The sequence below is a fragment of the Puntigrus tetrazona genome, chromosome 20 (assembly GCF_018831695.1).
Source record: "Puntigrus tetrazona isolate hp1 chromosome 20, ASM1883169v1, whole genome shotgun sequence".
In the NCBI taxonomy this organism is placed as follows: domain Eukaryota; kingdom Metazoa; phylum Chordata; class Actinopteri; order Cypriniformes; family Cyprinidae; genus Puntigrus; species Puntigrus tetrazona.
Window position 1 is genome coordinate 1620481 of NC_056718.1, and position 20894 is coordinate 1641374.

Genomic DNA, 20894 nt, shown 5'->3' on the forward strand with positions numbered 1-20894 from the left:
ACCTCACATCACTTGCAAAACGAAGCACTATATTTTCTGATATATCATATATACACACAGTTATTGTAAACGTTAAACTCTTCTTTTATGAGCTCCTGTGCACATTTTTGTACACGATTGAAAGTAATTGCCAGAGAGATGTTAAAAAATTCACGGTAAGCACCATGGTTTTTTTTTTTTTACTATTTTACTACTTTTGCAGGGCAGATTTGTTTTGGACAACATTGCCTGGGCACTTTCCCATCGAGAATGGGAAACACATTTCTATCTGGATATTTCAGACCCTGGTTTACAACATTTTCCAACGTTTTCCAGCAACATTGCTCAAAAGGTTGCCCAATATATCATCAACCTTTTAAATGTGAGGCACTGATTGTTGCGATTAAAAAAGAATTCTACTTCCTGTTAGAATTGTGTATCGCGCGTTTTGCAAAACGACTTTTTTAAAACTCGAAGAAGTCGAAGGATGAGAATATGATTTTGCAGATTTGGTGTGTTGCTCTTGTGTTTGAGTGTCAACTAAAACAGTAAATAAATAACTTCATACAACAGTATGGTACAATTAGTTTTTTTTGACATACCACTTGTCAGTAAAATGAGATTTCCCATGGATTAAAATATAGCAATTATTCATATTAATTTCTTTATGGGGTGAAAAAGTGTGCACATAAGTAAGTTTGTTGGTAAAATATTAGAGAAATCTGTAATTTAGAAGGAACTAAATTGCAAAAAAGGAAAAAGAAAAAGAGAATCTAGACCACCTAATCTGCGAAACGTAATCTAATTCTAAATGTTCTTATTCCATAAACTAGAACGCTGTAAATGTTAAAACAGCTTGCCATACTTCGTTTACAGTGGATGACGTCACAGGGCGCTGTTCATGCGCTGCGCATCAATAAAGTTCTGCGGTTCAAACTGTCATTTTACTTCCTGTTTTCTTTTTTTCATGTGACATCTGAGAAAATTCATCTCGACAGTAGGAAAAAAAAACACTTCGGCGCTGCCACGTCAGGATTACAGCGCTAGATAAACACCTGGCCGAAATCCCAAAGGCACACACCAAATAACCCGAGCAGAAGAGAGCAGGCGGCGAGAGGTTTCTTCAGACATGGAGAGCAAATATAACTTGAAGAGTCCAGGTATGCCGTCACATCTCTCCTGCATCATAAACGATAAATCAGCCACGCCTTTGCTTTAATAAGTCTGTATAAGACGATACCCACGTTCGACTTTTTAAATGTCACGATCTTAGATGATTAGCGTCGGTCAGAGCTCGTTCGTGTACTGTGTGTACTCATCTCACACTGTGCTGAATGCTTCTAACTGTTTGCTATTGTTCGTCAAACAAAAACCCATGCCTTGTGAATACCGTGAAGCGTGAGTGGAAGAGTCGTAAAGTACCATGCTATGTCTTGTATCATCACAGTGTACACTACAACAGCAATAAAATGCTAACCTGTGCTGTACTTTACTGGTTGTTTTGAGAGTCAAATACAGCCCAACACGGTACAAAAATAGTTTATAGTTTAACTAAAAACAGATATCGTTGAACTCGATATGCTCAACGGCATGCTAATGTTTTTTTTCTGACATGCTAACCACGTTTTTTTGTGCTACTCATTTCTAGTCTTTTAACATAAACAAAATTAATTTGTAGGACACTGCGGCATATGTTTATTATTTTATTTGCAGTTTTTTTTTTTACCAGTGCTGTTTGCTATCGTGTATATATTGATTTTTTTTGTTTGTTTATACGATATACAATAATGTAATTTACTACAGGCTTTGTTTTGCTAATTATTCGGGCTTTTGCGTGGTTGCTATGGTGTTGTGAGTGGTTGCTAGGTGGTTACTTACGACTCCAAGTCAGAAGTCAATTATGTGATATTTTGGTTATTAAAGCCAAAGCGCATATCGTTTGAGAAATCGTTCAGTATGAAACTAGTAGTGAAGCTTGCCCTCATCAAACACTACAAATGAATTCTTCAGTTTGGTTTTTGCATAATTTTCATAATTTCACAATATGCAAACTAATCTAGTGGAGCTCTTCTGTAAAACAAGCCACCAGCGCCTTGTTTTTGGTCCTTTCAGAGGCCAGAGCGTCAACAATATTTGTTGCAGATATTAACATAAGAGCGCGGTTAAAGAACAGATCTGTTTTAATGTTGTTTTTTTTTAGCCGTGAAGAGGCTGATGAAAGAGGCAGCAGAGCTCCGCGACCCGACAGAACATTACCACGCTCAGCCGCTGGAGGTGAGACACTGCTGAGAGTTATGTTATTATAACTGAATATAGTTCTGCGCGATCAGTCTGAGTGTCTGTGTTCCTCAGGACAACCTGTTTGAGTGGCACTTCTCCGTTCGAGGACCTCCGGACTCTGATTTTGACGGCGGGGTGTATCACGGTCGGATTGTGCTGCCCCCCGAATACCCCATGAAGCCCCCCAGCATCATTCTGCTCACCGTAAGACATCTTCTGCGTGTGTTTTTATACCGGTACCTTGGTTGGTTCAAGTCAGCTGACCGCCGAAGCTTTTCTTATCGTTCATTTACTAAGAGATGGTTGGTTCACGGCAGTGATAGAAACGTTTTAGCAAGTTGCCTCTTTAACTGATTTCCAAGGGCATTTTTATAGTTAAAACTATCACTTTTTTGTCAATCGTAACATTAAAGTTCAATGAAATCACGTCAGTTTAAAAAAATTATTTGCACAGAATGTACGGTGTAAAAATGAATGAAAATAATGCAGAATAATGAGAAATATTTTGAAAATTAAAATATGATTAAAAAAAAAAAGACTTTCACTTTCTCTTTTGAAGGCATGACATTGCCTTATCTTTACACCTCTCTCCTGCTGTAGAGCAGATCTTTCGGTTTACAGTTGTAGTGTCCAACTGAATTAAACTATTTTTAATCTAGCTTAAATGTAACTTAAAGGGATAGTTCATCCAAAAATAGCCTTTCCCCCCCTAACTGTGTACATCAATAGCTTCCAGCAACTGATAACCAGCATTCTGAATCTCTTTGTGTTTAACAGAAGAAATGAACTCATAAAGGCCTCGAATGACATGAAAGCGAGTAAATGATTGTCTTTTTAAAATAAAGAGAACATGACCGAAAATCCTTCCTGAAGTAATTGATTCTCTCACTTTAACTTTCTGTCTCCATCTTCCTTTTCTGACTGTCACTTTATTTGAAATTTAAAGGAGCTGGCGGTCATTTGTTTAAAATCGGTTTACATAAAGCTCTTTAAATAAAAGCAATAGAGTGCTGTCTTCAAAAAGTACCCACATTTGTCTGGTCTATACGAAACATAAAAAATAAATCGCATTAATCCATGGGAATAATTAGCCAGTCAAGTAATAACACCACAGATAAATTGAACGGATGCGTCCCATTGGGTAATCAAAAGTTCTTTATGCTAATTTTAACACTAAGAAATGTGTATATCTGTCCCTGTGCATTCAAAAAACTAACAAGAAGGTTTTGAGCTCCGAAACGTACAGGATATTTCAGCGCAATGACCTATTTTCTGTCAAATTTGAGAAATATTAATTTCTTAGTTCATAACCCTTTTTAGGTCAAACTTTAATACCAACACTTTACAGTCGCCTTCAATATAATGTGCTGTAAGTCATGCAGCTTCTGTCGCTCGGTCAAACACAGAACTTTTCAATACTTCCAAAGCATGAAAGCTAAACTCTACTCTAAAATCTACGTTTGTAGATTCAGTTCAGTTATCGGTCCTTTCGCGAACTTTTGTTTTCGTATTAGTTCATTGAAACAAAGTGGACAACGATAATAACCTCGGTTGAGGCAAACCACTGAGTGTATGATTGTGTATTTTTTCACATCCTCATATTAGAAGGTGTTTTTTGGTTATACAAGCGTCCATCTTGTCATCTGCTTGACTTCCTCTTCCTCTGATCGATTTCTGTCGTTCTTCTGTTTCTCTTTTAATGAATGCAAAACTTCATCTCTTCTCCAGCCCAATGGACGGTTTGAAGTTGGGAAGAAGATCTGTCTGAGCATTTCCGGCCACCATCCGGAGACGTGGCAGCCTTCATGGAGCAGTGGGTATCTCTTCGTGATAATGCCAGCTCGTCAGTGACTGCTCTGTGTAGTAAATGCTGCTCAATGTGAACTTTACTGACTATATGTTCGTGCATTTCCTGAATGCCAAATGTGATATGATCCAAAAATGAGGCCACTTGCCGCACAGAGTAAAGTTTTACATTGCGTCTTGTTTCTCTCTGTGTTTTTTGTGTCAGTTCGGACCGCTTTGATAGCAATCATTGGATTCATGCCAACTAAAGGTGAAGGAGCGATAGGATCTCTAGATTACACTCCTGAGGAGAGAAGAGCTCTCGCTAAAAAGTAAGATGTTCATCCTGTGCCTTTTTGCTCGCCTCGTTTTTTTTTTTTATTCGTCTGTTCGTATAATAAAACCTGGTATAGATCTGTGTGTGTCGGATGGATGGATGGATGGATGGATGGATGGATGGATGGATGGATGGATGGATGGATGGATGGATGGATGGATGGATGGATGGATGGATGGATGGATGGATGGATGGATGGATGGATGTGCCAGCAGATATTTTTATTTATTAATTTTTTTGGTGTTTTGAGTTTAGTCGCCACATTATAGTGAAACAGCCGCCCTAGAGACTTAAAAGTCATTATCCAATCCAGCTGAAGCCTCATTTTAGCATGTGTGGACACGCTGTGTCCTTTCAGAAGACCAGAATACATCCGAAGACAGATGGAGACGAGTGATAGATTGTTGTTCTGAGCATCGTATCTGCAATCAACACGTGCTGATTAAAGGTCCTCCTGCATCACACATCTCTCTGAGACTAGTGCTCATACATCACTGCCGTCCAACCAGCAGCTGGCAACCAGCTTTACGTTCTCATGTACATTACTGGTCAGTGCATTTAAAAGGGCTCTATATAGACTGCGTTTACATCCAAAAAATACCGTTTTCTATGTGATTGCACTGCAAAATGATTGCACTCCAAAGCTGATTTTCAGCATCATTACTCCACTCTTCAGTGTCACATGGTCCTTCAGAAATCGGTCTGATGTGCTGCTTTACTGTTGGAAATTGGCAGCAGCAAACGACTGTAAACTTGAAGGGTTTTCCGCTAGTTAACCTTTTGTATATTCAGATATTTCCCCCAAAAAGTGAGAAATTCCACAGGATTGTCTTTTTTGCGAGTATAAGCGGCTCACGTGTTAAACATCAAATGCGTTCTGGGCTGTAACTCACTTTCGGTTTGAACGTTGTACCTGCTTGGGATGCGATTTGACAAATACAGTAACGTTACCCGTGAGCAGTCCATGAGGCTGGTCTGTGTAAATATTACTTAATTTAACGGGAGCGAAACCTTCATTCTTGTTTGACAGGAAGTTAATGAGGTCTCTTGCGATGTTTGGTAGGTCGCTGGATTTCTGCTGTGACGTGTGTGGCAGCTGTATGCGCTCCGCTCTGCTAGCGCTCTCTCCTGACAGTGACCTTCGACCCGTCGACCCTCAGGCACACAGACTGGCACAGCAGATCAACTTCAAGGTCAGACTTTATGATCAAAAATACGAAATGTTCATTAAAGCGAGACATTGCTGGTGATCAATAAACCAGCTAGAATTATACATTTTCTTGAGGAAGCTGGACTGAAGAGAACTGATTACCCATAATAGTTTTAGGGGGGCTGACGAAAAAAAGCTGCACTGAAGCCTCCCTAAAAAGGGTGTAGAACCGCTTCTGCTGGGTGTAATTGTTTTTTAGCGTCTGGTGTAAAATAGATTTATTAGATGAAATACACTTTCAATGAAAAAAATGTTATCGCCTGTAATGTTACTGCAAGTATGGGATCGTTAAGAATCTTTACATAAAGCACATTTACTGCTTGTCCAGTTCTCTTGACTTCATTGTGAAACATCTGGGTCATCAGGCTGAGTCCAGCTCATCAGCTGCAGACAGTGGAGGTTCAGTGGCAGAAGCTTCCAGTAACAGTGAGAGCTCCTCTACAGCGGAGAGAGACACCGAGGACACGGCGTCCGCTGAGCAGGTGGGACACTTTTTTTTTACATTTTTTTATTTAGTCATTTTATTCCCTCACTTTAGTCAAATGCGGTCGCGAGGCTGTACCTGTTAACTAAGGCAAACATGTCAGGAAAAGCTTTGGCTACAAAATGACCACTTCAAAGATTGGTGTTTAAAGGTCCCATGTTGTACACCTTTTTGAAGTTTTATTTGGGTATAAGGTATAAGTAACAAAAACCATCTCGATGTGTTTTTACAGCTCCTTGTCAAAACCAGCTCGATTTTGGCCTGTCTGATTACTATTCATGAGCCTCTCTACTGATTGGCCTGTTTTTTCTGAGTGACTCACGAACAGGCCAATCAAATGTAACGACGTCACAATTATGTCTCAGCGCTAACTGGATGCAAAACAAAACGAATGAGTTTAAAATACCATGTTCTTGTGATGCTGGGTGCCGGGAATCGACGTAATACAGCCCCGAATTAGAATGATTGTATACTCGATGACAAAAAACAGACGACGGCTGTGGGTAAACATGATAGTTTGCACACTTCTTATCAGAAAAGGTTCAATTAAGTATTGTCTTTTGTTGTTATGGGCACATCTAAAGTTTCATTGCATCTCACGACTGTTGTTTATGATCTATTATGTCTTTGTGCATGTGTCTAAAACAACAAACTGATGATTTCTATATAATCATGTGTAACTGTACATGCATTGATGCGATCAGCCGGACCAGTTGTAACGTTAGCTGGAATCATTTGTTGCCTGATGAAATCTTCATCGTGACTAGATAGACACGGTGAGCTTGGTTCACCTCACAGTAACAATCCCGTCAGATGTGAGTTTACGGTTTGGCGATCTGCTTTCATGCGTTCAATTCTCTGGGCGGGCGACGCAGAGAAAGGAAGAACTCCCATGGGGCCGAAGCAGGATACTCAGGGCTCGTTTTACACCTTATTCTAGTTCAGACCATAGCCAGGCTAGGGGAACTCCATTAAAAAACCTCATGAAGTGATATTTTCATGCCATGGGATCGACAGAAAAGCTCAGTGTACAAATTGGTAAAACTAGTATCAAGCTTTCAATCATGGAAGAGGGAGTAGGCTGTTTTCCGTCCATTTATAGATCATGTAAATTCATCATTTTAGTCGGTGAAATTTGACATTTGACTTTAAAAGGTAATGTAATACTCCCCTGCTAGATAAACGTGTCTAAAAGAAACCTAAAACAACTCTTTGTCCTCTCCGCCTTCTGGTCTAGGCTGAATCATCATCATCATCATCCTCATCTGCTGCTCCTCAGACATCAAGCGAGGGTCCGTCCGCTCCAGCGGCTCCGAGTCCACGTCAGCGGCGCTCACAGAACCAGTCCCCGAGATACCCAGCGTTCACGGCGTCCCCCGCCGCCCAGCTCCCGCCGCAGGACACCGGTCACACGGGCTCGGCCGTCCTCATCGTCCTCCTCACGCTCGCGCTGGCTGCGCTCATTTTCCGCAGGATCTATTTGGCCCACGAGTATAAGTTTGATTACGAGCTATGAACTCCTCCTACAGACCCAGCTCGCGTCAAAATCCCGTTGCGCTCGTCAAGAACACTCCAGGGTCTGATTTCACCCCCCAAAAAATGTCAAAAGCTAAATTCTATTTCACAAGAAGACGGTGGAGTCGTGATTTTTAGCTTGTTTGGATGGTTACGTTTCACGATCATTATTCCAATCTTATTACTGTAATGTGTTCTTAATACTGTAATTATGTTTGTATTTTAACTGTGAAGTATTTATGCGTCATCATAGTAATTGTACTGCCTTTTAATTGAAAAAGATTTTATAAAAAAAAAACCCCAAGAAGCTCATCTGGACACATTACTGTAATGAGAACGAATTCAGGCATAATGTTCCCGCTTGCTTTATGCAAAAATATATCATCATTTTGGGGTGAAATATGACCAAGACCTGTTTTTAAGTGGTTTGTTTTCAGATCCTGGAGTCTCTGTATATATACGGTTCCCCAAATAGTGCATTTCAGAAAATCTGCGGTGACGCGTTGTACAAAATTTGGTGTTTAAACTGAATCCTGTAGAAATTGAATCGCTTCTGTGTTTGTCTATCCCAGAGTTACACCTTTACATACTTTTAAAAAGCTGTAATAACGTAGGCATGGTCGTGAAACTATCAAACACTTAAAAACGTGTGCGCATAAAGCATCGACGTACGAGAACGAATCATCCGTTAACTTTCAGAAAGCGTTCGACCAGTTAAGACTCAGTTAAGAAGTTTTTATATTTATTGGTATAACCTCGACACTCTGGAATTGAAATATAGCAACATCATATACATAAGCGCCGTAGACAAAATTATCGTTGGCCCTATGTAGAAGATATGTTTTTCTTCTTTAAGCAGCGAGCCGTAGTCGCTCTAGTCTAGCCTAATGTTCAAGGACGAATAATGCAATAAACTTGATTCAACCATAACTGTTTGCTCTTTTTGAAATAATGATGTTAAACAAATGGTGCAGGGACAAGTTGTGTAACTTATACGTGTGGCATGGAGTGCATTATCAGACTTTTCTGAACAGGCGAAAACTGCCGTGGAGAAAGACTATGGTACTCAGAAGTAGTATTTTTATGTTTGCACATTCACCCCGGATAAATCAGCGTGCTTTAACATTGTGTAAAAGTGTGCCACATTAATAATTTTGACACATAATGCATTTAAAATGACTTTCTTGCTTAGTATTTATGTCTTGTTTTAAATGATTCAATCAAGATGCATTTATTTTACAAGTAAAACTTTTACGATATCATATGTTCTTTTAAATAATCGTGTTTAGCCTTTGAAAGATCATTAAGAGTTTTCTTGATTTTTTTTCTTATAGTAAAAATTGCTTGTTTTAAGCATGAACTTGATGTTATATAGGCTATATATACTGTATTTAAATGAATCGAATTCAGATCAAATCTCAGTTTTGCCTGTCCGTTCCTTTTTAATCTTCAAACAAGCTGAAAGTGTTTAGAGTACTTCAAGATGTAAAAAAAAAAATGTCCTTTCAACATTGACTTCAGTCTTGCTGTTTTGATCTGTCATACGATCATGTGACATATGAGATGTTATGATGATGAATCATATGATGCAACTTTGGTTTCCATTTCCATTCTACCAGCTTTACTGAAAAACTACTGGAGGAACGAGTTTGTTTTGCGGGTTGCTTTTGTTAGAAAATTGATCATTCGATTATTAGAGTTCCCATTTTGCTACAATCCAAGAGCATTTAAAGTGCCCCTATTATGGATTTTTTTTTTTTAATACATTTTTTTGTATGAAAAGATCCTGCGTATAAAATGATTGTCTCTCAAAAACAAAGAGTCGACTCTGAGTCACTGAACCGAGTCATTTCCCGAGCCGTTTAATTTTGACGTCGCAGGTAATGCGGTCCAAACCTTTTGTAAGTTGGGTTAATTAATACAGTTTGTATTATAAAACGCGTGTTTTTTTCCCTCGTCTCAAGGCGCCTGACAGCAATCAGCCTACACGAGGGGTGAAATGACTCGAAGCGTCGTTGTAATCGCGAAGCGCTCGACCAATCAGAGCGCGCGTTCGGCTCCAGAACTAACTTCACTCTGAATGAACGTCGACTGGAAGGCGAGATGCTCTTCAGCTCGGGTGACCGTCCAGTCTTTCCTTCACCATGTCTCGCTTTATAAAAGCTGTCTTTCTTCTGCTGTGCGCGAGCGTGCGCGTCCAGAGCGGGAAGATGAAGCACAGCCTCAGGAGGACGTCTGGGCAGCAGCACAAACACGGCACGTAAGCGTCTCTCTCAGCTTATTGTTTTACTTTTAACAAGTTCATACGCAAATACACGCAACGGAGAGCTGCTGGGATAGTCGTCGCATATATTACTGCATATAAAAAGTTTAGAATTTGTTATACGTTTTCTTAAAATAAAATATATTAGGCTAATTACTGTGTGCCGGCAAAATAATGCTAATAGCGTCCTTATATATTTAGCTTTTTCATAAAGTAAATTCTGCATATTTGGTTTACTGTTATTCAGGACAGAAAACTAATAGGCTAATATTTAATATGTAGTTTATGATTTAAAAGGCTGTCGTTGTGAAAACATACGTGACTGTTAAACCAGGTGACATTAAATTGCAATTAACTTTAAACAATTTAAGGTTATATACAGTTTACTGTATTTATTATTATTAATCGTATTATTATTATTATTATTTATTATTATTATTATTATTATTTAGGCAATCAAAACTACTAAAAAAACCAAAAACACAAATTCAAAACTGAACTTGCGAAATTCACCTTGAAAATTCACTTGAAAAATTTAGTATGGAAACAACTGTTTCATTTCAGGAGCAAATAAACAAAAGAAAAATGTAAAAATCATAAATAATAAATTGTATATTATTTTGGTTACAACTGCTAATATATGGCCTACTGTTGTGCATATAAAAATAGTTTTATTACTGTTAAATATTGCGTTTTTTAAATCGAAACGTGAAGGTCGTTTGGTGAATAACAGACGTCTGTGTGCGTGAGGTGGCACTGAAGTGCTGAGATGTTCTTTTGCAGTCCGCTTTTCAAGAAGATGCTGGATGAAACTAAGACACATCAGGTGAGATCTGACCATCTGCTGCGTGTGGACGATCATGACTTCACCATGAGACCAGCATTTGCGGGTAAACCTGTTTGTGTGTGTGTTACAATAATATTGGTCCGCAATAATATAGTAGTAGTATAGTAGTGCTGATACAATTAACATTACCAGATGAATATGTCCTATACTCTCATTTTATGCTGGAGTCTACAATATCAGTTTTCTGAAGTGTTGTGAATATGTCCCCACCTTCCGTCTGCACTGGGGAACGTTCTCCAGGTCATTTGCATTATTTAAATGATATATTTATGACCCAAAATTGTGCAAATAATCCCAGTTTTATGAACAAATTTAAATCAGTTTATCATCATCGATTTTTTTCTAATTCAGCAACATTTCATAGTGAAGGTTACCAAACACACAAAGATCATATTTTCATATAAGTGTGTGTTATATGTAATACATAAGCTATATGTTATATCTTTGTATCCGTGTGTGTGTGTGTGCTCTCTATTTGATATATTTAAAAATGTAAATGAATTTTTACCATCATTGCTCTAGTCTTCAGTGTCACATGATCCTTCAGAAACAATTCTGATATTCTGAGCAAGAAACCTTTTTAAATGTTTATTATTAGCATCAATAGAATGATCCAAAGATCAGCATTTATCTGAAATAAGTAGAATTTACCTTTAAATTAAAGGGCTTGACGTCTAGGCTGATGTGTTGTATAGTTTGATCAGTGTCTCACGTTCCCCTTAAATGATTCCACGTCACTTCTGCATCATTTCCACACCTTCTGAAGGTTCTCAGCTTCTGATGCCTCAGCTTCTCGCTCAAGTCTCATTGTTCCTGCCGAGATTCGAGGACTGACCTCTTCTAGGCGGTGTGCGGATGGATGGAAGTTACAATTACTGTTAATTGAAGCGTCGGCTCTCACTGGGGTGTTCAATTACTCGCTGATGTTGTGAAGGCTTTTCTAATTTACACGTTGCTTTCGCTTCTGACTTCTTCAGAATGTTCCTCGGTCTTCATTATCACAGCAGTCAGATTCAAATTCACAACCTGAATGTCAATCCCGGAGGGGGTTTTATCTCGAAAATGTAGTTTTTCTCAGGAGGGCGATGATAACGCTGGTGTAGTTCTTGTGTTTCATTTCTGTGGCCTTTTGTGCTGGATATCAAACACATTTGGAAACGGCAAACGAGTTCCCCGAAGTCGATCCGTTGTTTACAAAGATGGAATTGGAGCCCTTTTTTCTTGACGACAGACGCAGTGCCGGAACATTCTTTCAGCGAATGTGCATTCGTTAGATAACAAGCTTTGCAATTTAAGGTTGCAAATCTCTTCTCGACGAGAACCGAGTTGCTGCAGTGCGCCTGGATATGTGCAGATAACTCCATCATCAAGACCTTCCAGGAAAAAGCTTAAGAGCAGTGTATTTTGGCCATTTCTGGTACAACGGGGAGATTTTACACTATATTGAGTTGTTTTGTAATTTCTAATACATCCACTTCCTCTCCATGTCTGTGGTCCGACATTTTTTAAAAGCATCAAGGACCAGATTTACTAAACGGATCAAATTAGCTTGAGAGCGCAGTCCCATAAGTGAAAAGTTCTGTAGAAATTTAAGAACCCGAATGATAAAACAGCATACGCTGGTATATTCTGAAGTATGGCAGCTAGTTTGAGCAAGTTTAAGCCTGTCCTTGATTGGTCCTGAGCTGGTTTAAACTGATCATGTGCTGCAATTAGCCCCTGCTCAGGATCATCTTAAACCAGCTCCCATGCTTCAGAACATACCTAACCAGCATACGCTGTTTTTTTTTTCAACAGGGAACAAAGACAAAATCAGATTATCTCCATAACGATGAACAAAATCTACCAAGAGCAGTGCAACGGTCACAAACCATTAACCAGGTTAGGTATATTTCGAAGCATGGCAGCTGATTTGAGCTGTGTAACGAAGCGCTAGGCTAAGCAGGATCCATATGCAGCTTTATTGGCGTGGTCGTACAGGCAGGGTCAAAACAACAGCAAACAGAGCAAGAGAGACAATCCAAAAATCACAACAGATGAGCAGAAGGTCAGTTGCAGGCAGAGAACAATCAGAGGAACAGTCCAAGGTCGGTAACAAGGCAGGTACTACAAAAGTAAACGCTCAGAAATGATCACCGTAGCAAAGGTAGAACAGACTAGTCCATTTAAATAGGGGAACTAATGAGCAGAAGGAGTGGCGAAGGGGACAGGTGTGCGTACTCAGCCCCAGGTAGGAGGCAGTAAGGGAAATGGAGTTCAAAGGCCAGGTTAATACTCTGGTGAGACCTCCCTCTGGTGGTGCGGAGGAGATGGCCCGGTAACCTCCATGGTAACAAGCTGGTCCTGAGCAGGAGATAGTTAATCAATTTGCATTCTTAAAAATAAAGGTGCTTCACGATGCCATAGAAGAACCTTTTTTTGAAGAACATTTATCATCTGGAGAACCTTACACAAAAGAGCCTCATTTAACCCATGTGCATATTACCCTAAAACTGTGTCATAGTTAACTTTTCTAAACATGTAGTAAACCCCACTTGAATGCCACGGAGTTCTGTTTTTGGTGGGTGTGTAAAAATGGCTGATTGGCTGAAGTCTCTTTTGAAACTAGCATCGTTCTCTTCTCTTTAGGTCCAGCAGTACCAGTCGGTGTGGATGTACAGGTAGAGAGTTTGGACAGTATCTCAGAAGTAGATATGGTAGGAAACGTTCAATTAATTGGTCAGCGATTGTTATGAATCATTCATTCGTAATGTAAAGACACGCTCCAACAACCCATATTCCATTTGTTCTGCAAAAAAAAAACCTGTGTAAAAAGTGGAATCTTCCTGTATTTTTTTAATCACCATTAATTAATCGCATCGCATTAAGAATGATGCATAAATTCTTTACTATTGACATAATGTATGGTTTTTGCCCATTACTGTAATGAGAATGCGATTATGAACATTAAAGTAGGCTACTTTCAGTTCAAATGCCATCAAGGAGATTGCATGGATTATGTGAATATAATCAGTGTTTGTGATAACCTTTCCTTCTGAAAGCACCAGAGATGTATCTAGATATGCTTTTATTTATCATATCAGCGCCGATGTTTACGAGTGAGCGTGGATTTGATCTTACATAACACGCTAGAGGATAATCCATGCAGTTCACGCAATGACATCACAGAGAATCAGCCAATCAGGATCAGTGCATCCCATTTGATCACGGCTGGTAAAAGTGCCGACGTCCCTCGGTAATGCCAACAGATGGTAATATTTCACAAGGCTTTAAGCAGTTTAGGAATGCCTGTCAACACCTTGCATAAAAGCTTTTTTTCAGGTTTAATTCGGACTAGGCAAATTATTTTAGTAACCGCATCAGTGGAATCTGCACTGTGAAAGGTGCACTAAGCTTTTTAATTGTTCCTCTATCAGATTAAAAGATGTCCATTTTTTCATTATATTGGACTGCCATAATACTTTGGTATTATAGGAGAGCCTGTTGAACCTCAAAACATAAACTGAGCTCTAGCTTACACCAAAGGAAGACAATGTTGTCTTTTAATTTTAAGAGGACAGCATTTGTTGAGGATTTGAGGGGGCTATTTTTTCTATTTCTGGGTATTACACAAATTTCAGATGTTTTATCACACTATAGTGTGGGTTAAAGAAGCTAAAGCAACTTTCTCATACCTTCTTGCTTAATTAAATAGATTCAGTATACAATAGTTTTTAGAACGCTGGTTAAGATTAGTAGAAAAGATTAATAGAGCAATATATTTACAGTTTTTCAGTATTTTCAGCTTACTTTGCATGCATTTAAACATGTCTTATTTTAACAAGCAAAACGTTATCTTGAAAGTAAATCCCTGGCACGCTTTTTCATGCAGGACTTCACCATGACGCTATACCTGAGACACTACTGGAAGGACGATCGATTGTCTTTTCCCAGTAAAACCAATAAAAGCATGACTTTCGATGGCCGACTGGTGAAGAAAATCTGGGTTCCTGATGTGTTCTTTGTGCATTCCAAACGATCCTTCATCCACGACACAACCACGGAGAACATCATGATCCGGGTGTATCCTGATGGACACGTGCTCTACAGCCTCAGGTCTGCACAACAAATGTTTGGTCCTTAATCTGCACGCATTTTCCGCTGTCATAATCAGTTGGGGTTTTTTTTCGGCGTTTCAGGGTGACTGTAACTTCAGCATGTAATATGGACTTCAGTCGGTTCCCGCTGGACACGCAGACCTGCACGTTAGAGCTGGAGAGCTGTGAGCGACCTTTAACTCTCCTGACATTAAAAGGAGTAACTTTAATATATAACTTGCATATATAATGTAATATATTTAATATAAGTATTTTGTTTCTTCAGCAGATTTGGAGAAATGTGGTATTGCATCAGTGTCTTAACAGTGCTCTGCAGTGAATGGGTGCCGTCAGAATGAGTCCAAACAGCTGATAAAAACAAAGCCACATGCAATCCACTACATTAGTTAACATTTTGTGAAATCACAAGCCAAGAACACACAAATTAAATTAAATTCATGTTCATAATCAATATAATATGTCTTTCTTCTGTGAAAGAGCGGCCCCACTTTAAATTAGGTGTCTTTAAATTCTGTGTACTTAATAATAAAGTAAGGAATTGTTAGGTACAGCTTACCTATTGTTTTCATGTTGAATTGAAACTTCTTCTGAGTAGATCACAGGACGGTATTTTTGAGCACAATGTAAAAACACATGCACATAAGAGGAACATTGTGTCAAATAATTAAATTACTTTTAAATACATAATCAAGGAAATTGAATATAAAGTAGGTCTGTTCCATCTGAATCCGAAGAGAAATATGCACGAATCAAGCACCGTTTACAAACAAAAACAAGCATGTAAATGGATTATGATGTTTGGATGTTTGGACTCTCATTCTGATGGCACCCATTCACTGTTGTCTATAGACTATCAAGTGATAGAATGCTACATTTCAGCAAATCTGAAGAAGAAACAAACTCATCTGTCTTGAATGGCCTGAGAGTAAGTCTATTTGCGACAGTTTAATTCAATTTTTTTTTACGACCTATTCCTTTAATGCCAAATATCACATTGTGACGAAGAGTCAGAGACGTTTGGAATCACTTGCAAGCTCTTTATTAAGAATGGTCTAACAGGCATCAAGTCAACAACAGCGTCAGTTATATATGGGAGAAAGAGGAAGAATCATAAACAGTACTAGGCAACGAGTGATTGGAGTTGAGGAATCCAAGCAAAGGTCAAGAAGCAGGCAGCAAACAATCAGAGAAACGAGAGACAGTCCAAGATCAACACGGGGAGTTAACAGTAGGATACTACCAGCCAGCCTTATAAAGGGTGTGTGATGGGTTACACCTGTGCCGGTAATCAGTGCTAGTTATGGGGCATGATGGGTAATGTAGTACATGACAGTGAGTACTCAGGGGAGGGTTGACTGTTGGAGAGAGCCACAGAGGCACGGTTCATGACACACATCAGTCCATGCAAAAATTGGTTCATCTGCTGTGTGTCCAGATGCTTACACTGATGAAGACCTGATGCTCTACTGGAAGAGTGGAGATGAATCACTGAGCACAGATGACAAGATCTCTCTGTCTCAGTTCCTCATTCAGAAGTTTCACACCACCTCCAGACTGGCCTTCTACAGCAGCACAGGTGCACGAGCCTAATTTTAAATAGTAAACCACAAGCAGTTCTGTTTCAGTTTCAGGCTGTCTATTAGTGCATGACGTGCTGTCACTCTACACCTTTAAGGTCAGTTTGCCAAATCCCATTTTGTTGCACGTATATAAAGGGCAAAATCAGTTCATTTGGCATCTGATTTGAGCAACTTTGGACTTTGCCATGATTGGCTTCTTTCTGCTTGCATTTTATATGCATGCATAATGCGATTAAGGCAGTGATTAAGTTGAAGCTCATGGAAACAGAATACATTAATTACGGTAATGTGATTATGCTAATTATACTCACAATCCTCTGTATTAAATCAACATGGTTCAGTGTTTATATGTTTCTTCTCTACAGAGAGAAAAGGTAAGTTTGCAAACATGTGCTGATTTTGATGACACCTGCTATTTTCAAGAAGAGACAAGAACAGAAAAGACTGATGATTTATACAAATGTAATTAACTTAAAATTTGAGAGTAGCTTTTTAAAGATATTTTCTAGGTTTGTTTGTTGTTTATGATTTTGGTATTTGTAACTGTTTCCGCGCCATAGAGAAACATTGGAAGACCCAAAGCTTTCGTAGCTTTTATAGTGTTTAGAATAATATTTCATTCCCATTTGGTGACCTTCTGTGTTCAAAAGTGTGCAAAAACGTAGTGGGTTAATGATTTTATACTGCAGCTGTCAGTGTAAGACAAAACGTTTGTTTGTCCGAGGGAGCAGCAGTAAATAAGAGGGGCGGGGCTTAACGATCTGCCAATTGTGTCATCAGTCAATCAGAAATTGCAGCGAATGTTTCACAGAGCCAGTTTTTCATCTGCAGCAGCTGACAGTTGTGCAATGTGTTTCAGGCTTTAATTAAGATAGCTAATTGTAACCCCCCAACCCAATCCCAATATCAAACGCGGCATTATAGCAGAGGAGGACCTGGAGGATTCCTGGAGGACCACAGCTCTGCTTAGTTTAGCTCCAACCAGCTCCAGCTCACACCTGCTTGGAGGTTGGATCAGGTGCGTTTGATTAGGGTTGGGGCTAAACTGTGCAGAGCTGTTGCCCTCCAGGAGTTGAATTTGAGATCAATACAATAAAGTTTCATTTTTCAAGATTTGGGTGCTCTAAATGTACTCTTAAGAAATAAGAATCTTTCTGTGTTTTCTTTATCTAGTACTTGTTCTCAATTTTTATCTCCTGCAGGTTGGTACAATCGTCTTTACATCAACTTCACTCTGCGTCGTCATATCTTCTTCTTCCTGCTTCAGACGTATTTTCCCGCCACTCTGATGGTCATGCTGTCATGGGTGTCCTTTTGGATCGACCGGCGAGCCGTTCCTGCTCGTGTCTCGTTAGGTGAATTGAACTGGGAAACCAGTGGGATTGTTTAGTTGAATGCTCAAATGAGTGCAGGATTTCATAACCAGTTATTCCTGATGTACACAGTTCTGGATACAAATTTCCAAAAATTCTTGTTTCGCTGTCAATTCTTGTAGGCATCACAACTGTTCTCACCATGTCCACCATCATCACCGGAGTGAACGCCTCCATGCCCAGAGTCTCCTACATCAAAGCTGTGGACATTTATCTGTGGGTCAGTTTCGTCTTTGTCTTTTTATCAGTACTTGAGTATGCTGCCGTCAACTACCTGACCACAGTGCATGATGGGACAGATCGCAAATCAAAGGAGAAGGTAAATACACAACTGATTTTCAAGTATATTTAATTCATCTCTTTATTTGGCTAACGAAAATCTTCACCATCACTTCCCTTTATGCACCTTCATTTTGTGGGCTTGACAGAACGTTTAGTTTTGTACAGTTTATGCAGGATTGGACTTAACATTTATATGAGGTAAGCAGCCGTTGGGGCCCTGTGGAAGCAGAGTGCCCCATTTGATATTGGCAAAACGTATTTGCAGTGTTGGGCTATGTAGATATATCTGTCGATTTCTTGAACGCAATGACCAGAAGTGTTTCAGTTGGAGCCCACTTACATTTTTGTCACGTGCTGAGTTCTCAGGAATCCTCTCTAACAAAGTGTAGATATATTCACCTCAGTAAAGAAAGTATTGTGTTTCAAGCCATCATTTTTCATCATTATTTGTTCTTTTCTCAGGCGCGCTGAACTGCTCTGCACGAATAAATGCACAATTGCAATGATCAGAGATTTTCACTTATAGATTACGTTTTCAGATTTTTTTTCTCAGCAAACATTACTAACGGCATCATTGACTAATCGCCTGCTCTTAACGAATCTAAGCTTGGAAACCCCCAAAACAAACGTACATTTGTTAATAGGAAAATTGGCACTGTGGTTTTTAATGGGTTTTATGCTTTTAAAATGTGAATGAAATTTTAAAGATGTGGAAATGATCAGAAATAAGTTCTTGTTAAATACATAAACCCTGGCTAGTAGAATGAGCAGTGATTTCTTGTAAATAAATAGATAACAGGTAAATTACAACATGATGTGAATTTTTCATGTTAGAGAAAAGCACCAACAATCTGGATTTGGGCGGCAATTTTGACATGAACGATGTCAAACTTTTAGGATGGCTTTGTCAAGCCACTATTTTAAGCTGGCCTCAAAGAACTTTCCTCTTGTAGTTACAGTAAAGTTTGTATATTCACAACATGGAAGCAAGTTAAAAGTTCTCTAAGTGGTATTTTTGTTTTTCCATTTTAGCCTTTACCCTGCACATGTGACATATCTCACGCGAGGACTGTGATTCTGGATGAAGCATACAGTAAACCTGACACTAATGGCCTGGCAGGATATACCCAGGAACCTGTGTCCTCTGAGGAGCCTGCAGATAAACAGGACCACATGGTGGTCTGCCTGTCTTTGGCAAATCAGGCCACTGGAGCCAAGAAAAAGACCCTTCGAGGCTTCCGTATCATCCAAAACACTCATGTCATTGATGCCTACTCTCGCATGATCTTCCCAGGGGCCTTTATATTCTTCAATCTCATCTATTGGTCTGTATACTGCTGAATTGAGATTGTGGTTGTAGCATATTGAAATACTGATGTATTAACAAAAGTAAAAGAAAATTGTTATTTGTTACGGATTAAGGCGAACAAGATCCTGATATAATGCATGTACACCCAGCTAGCAGATAGGCTTTCTGGGATAAGAAAGATGTAAATGTAAGAATCCTATTTGTTAATTGCATTTACACTTTTTTTAATTACTTGGTACTATTTTCAAACGTAAGTGGTCTTTGTCATTTGAAATGACCTGGTGCTGAATGAATGTTACTGTACTGTAACATCAGAATAGAGATTACATGTACAAAAGCCATAATAAAACATATTTATATGAGTAAATGACGTGGAAAGAACACATCAAAAGTCATATATAGAGGAAAGTATTTTATTTCGCAGTATCCTTTACAAACACCACAGTGGTTCCGTTGTCAAACAATACATTTAAACACTTTAATCTAAATAGAGAATCTGTTTAACTTTAACTTGTCCATACATTTTTATCAAGTTCACCCTGAATGTCTTCTTTGTTCACGCACCATAGGACAAACCTTCTGGCATGATGGTGCAGTTATGTCGCGAACAGCTTCTTATGTTCCGATCAAAGTTTGCAAAACAAGTTTTGTATGTTGTTTCTGGGTTGGCATCATTTTGAGGTCCTCTGAGGGCTTGGCTTCATCTCTTCTCAGGTGTTCGTCATCTCAGGTCTTTGTTGAAGACTGACGTTACCTCACGATGCCAATGAACATAATTAGCGTAGCTACTGTCTTCTGCTTATGTTCCTCTGTTAATCATCTTTTCATTGAGGGCCTGGGTCTACCTATTTGATCTGCAGTAGGTCTTCCAGTGATACCTCGCTCCATGTTTGCCTGTTGCAAATGCTCACAGAAATTTGTACAAATATGGTATGCGATTGTGATCATCAGGTAAAAGAAATGAGTACTTCTGATATCTTTTACCATTGTTCTGTCATGGATTAAAGCTCTCACGTCAGTTACTGTAGTTGATTGTACTAACGCAATTTAAAATATGCTAAAATGTTTGGAAAAATACATATATTGATGATATGTTGTGAGATTATTAAGAATTTAGAAAATGCTCTACTGTAAACTGTAGGGACATAGAGCCAGTTTCACATCAGGTGAATATAGTTTGGATTTTTTTGGCCCTGGAACAATATTCCTATGAAGCAAATTCACAAGTTAAAACATTAATGCTTCTCTAAATTCTTAAAGCAATGATTTTCAAGCTTAAGCTAGGTTTTCTATGTTCTACATTTTTATTGGTTGATTGTAATGCTCTTTCAGAACCAACAAGAATGAAATCCTTCATTTTTAATCGTATATACTCCACCGTGGCTTACTTAACAATGGCGCCCCCCAAGGCTCTGTGTTTGGCCCACTTCTGTTTTGTGTATGCACCTATTATTGTGTTACAAAACTTTGTGGATGACATAATGGTCATTGGGCTGATCACAGATGGTGCAGAGGATGTATAAAGAGAGAAAGTTGAAACAAGGACAGTGCGT

General features: G+C 39.0%; 2 protein-coding genes across 5 annotated transcripts; both read left to right on the forward strand.

Annotated features, from left to right (window-relative positions):
- Positions 1–921: 921 nt before the first annotated feature.
- On the forward strand, positions 922–8520 carry ube2j1 (ubiquitin-conjugating enzyme E2, J1). Its single transcript, XM_043219387.1, has 8 exons — positions 922–1139; positions 2180–2253; positions 2332–2463; positions 3988–4072; positions 4271–4376; positions 5445–5574; positions 5957–6073; positions 7313–8520. Exons 1-8 carry the CDS (start codon positions 1109–1111, stop codon positions 7589–7591), a joined length of 954 nt encoding a protein of 317 aa, XP_043075322.1. The 5' UTR covers positions 922–1108; the 3' UTR covers positions 7592–8520.
- Positions 8521–8659: 139 nt separating this feature from the next.
- Positions 8660–20359, forward strand: gabrr2b (gamma-aminobutyric acid type A receptor subunit rho2b). Of its 4 annotated transcripts, XM_043219386.1 has the most exons (11): positions 8660–9470; positions 9555–9850; positions 10637–10743; positions 13329–13396; positions 14572–14795; positions 14879–14961; positions 16233–16373; positions 17580–17732; positions 17873–18069; positions 18179–18230; positions 19065–19192. In XM_043219386.1, the coding sequence occupies exons 2-10, from the start codon at positions 9735–9737 to the stop codon at positions 18185–18187; spliced, it is 1098 nt and encodes a 365-aa protein (XP_043075321.1). In that variant the 5' UTR covers positions 8660–9470; positions 9555–9734; the 3' UTR covers positions 18188–18230; positions 19065–19192. The 4 variants fall into 4 exon arrangements, with proteins under 4 accessions (XP_043075321.1, XP_043075319.1, XP_043075318.1 ...); XM_043219384.1 differs by lacking the exon at positions 18179–18230 and having other exon boundaries at positions 13329–13360; positions 19065–20359; XM_043219383.1 differs by lacking the exon at positions 18179–18230 and having other exon boundaries at positions 19065–20356.
- The last annotated feature ends 535 nt before the right edge of the window (positions 20360–20894 follow it).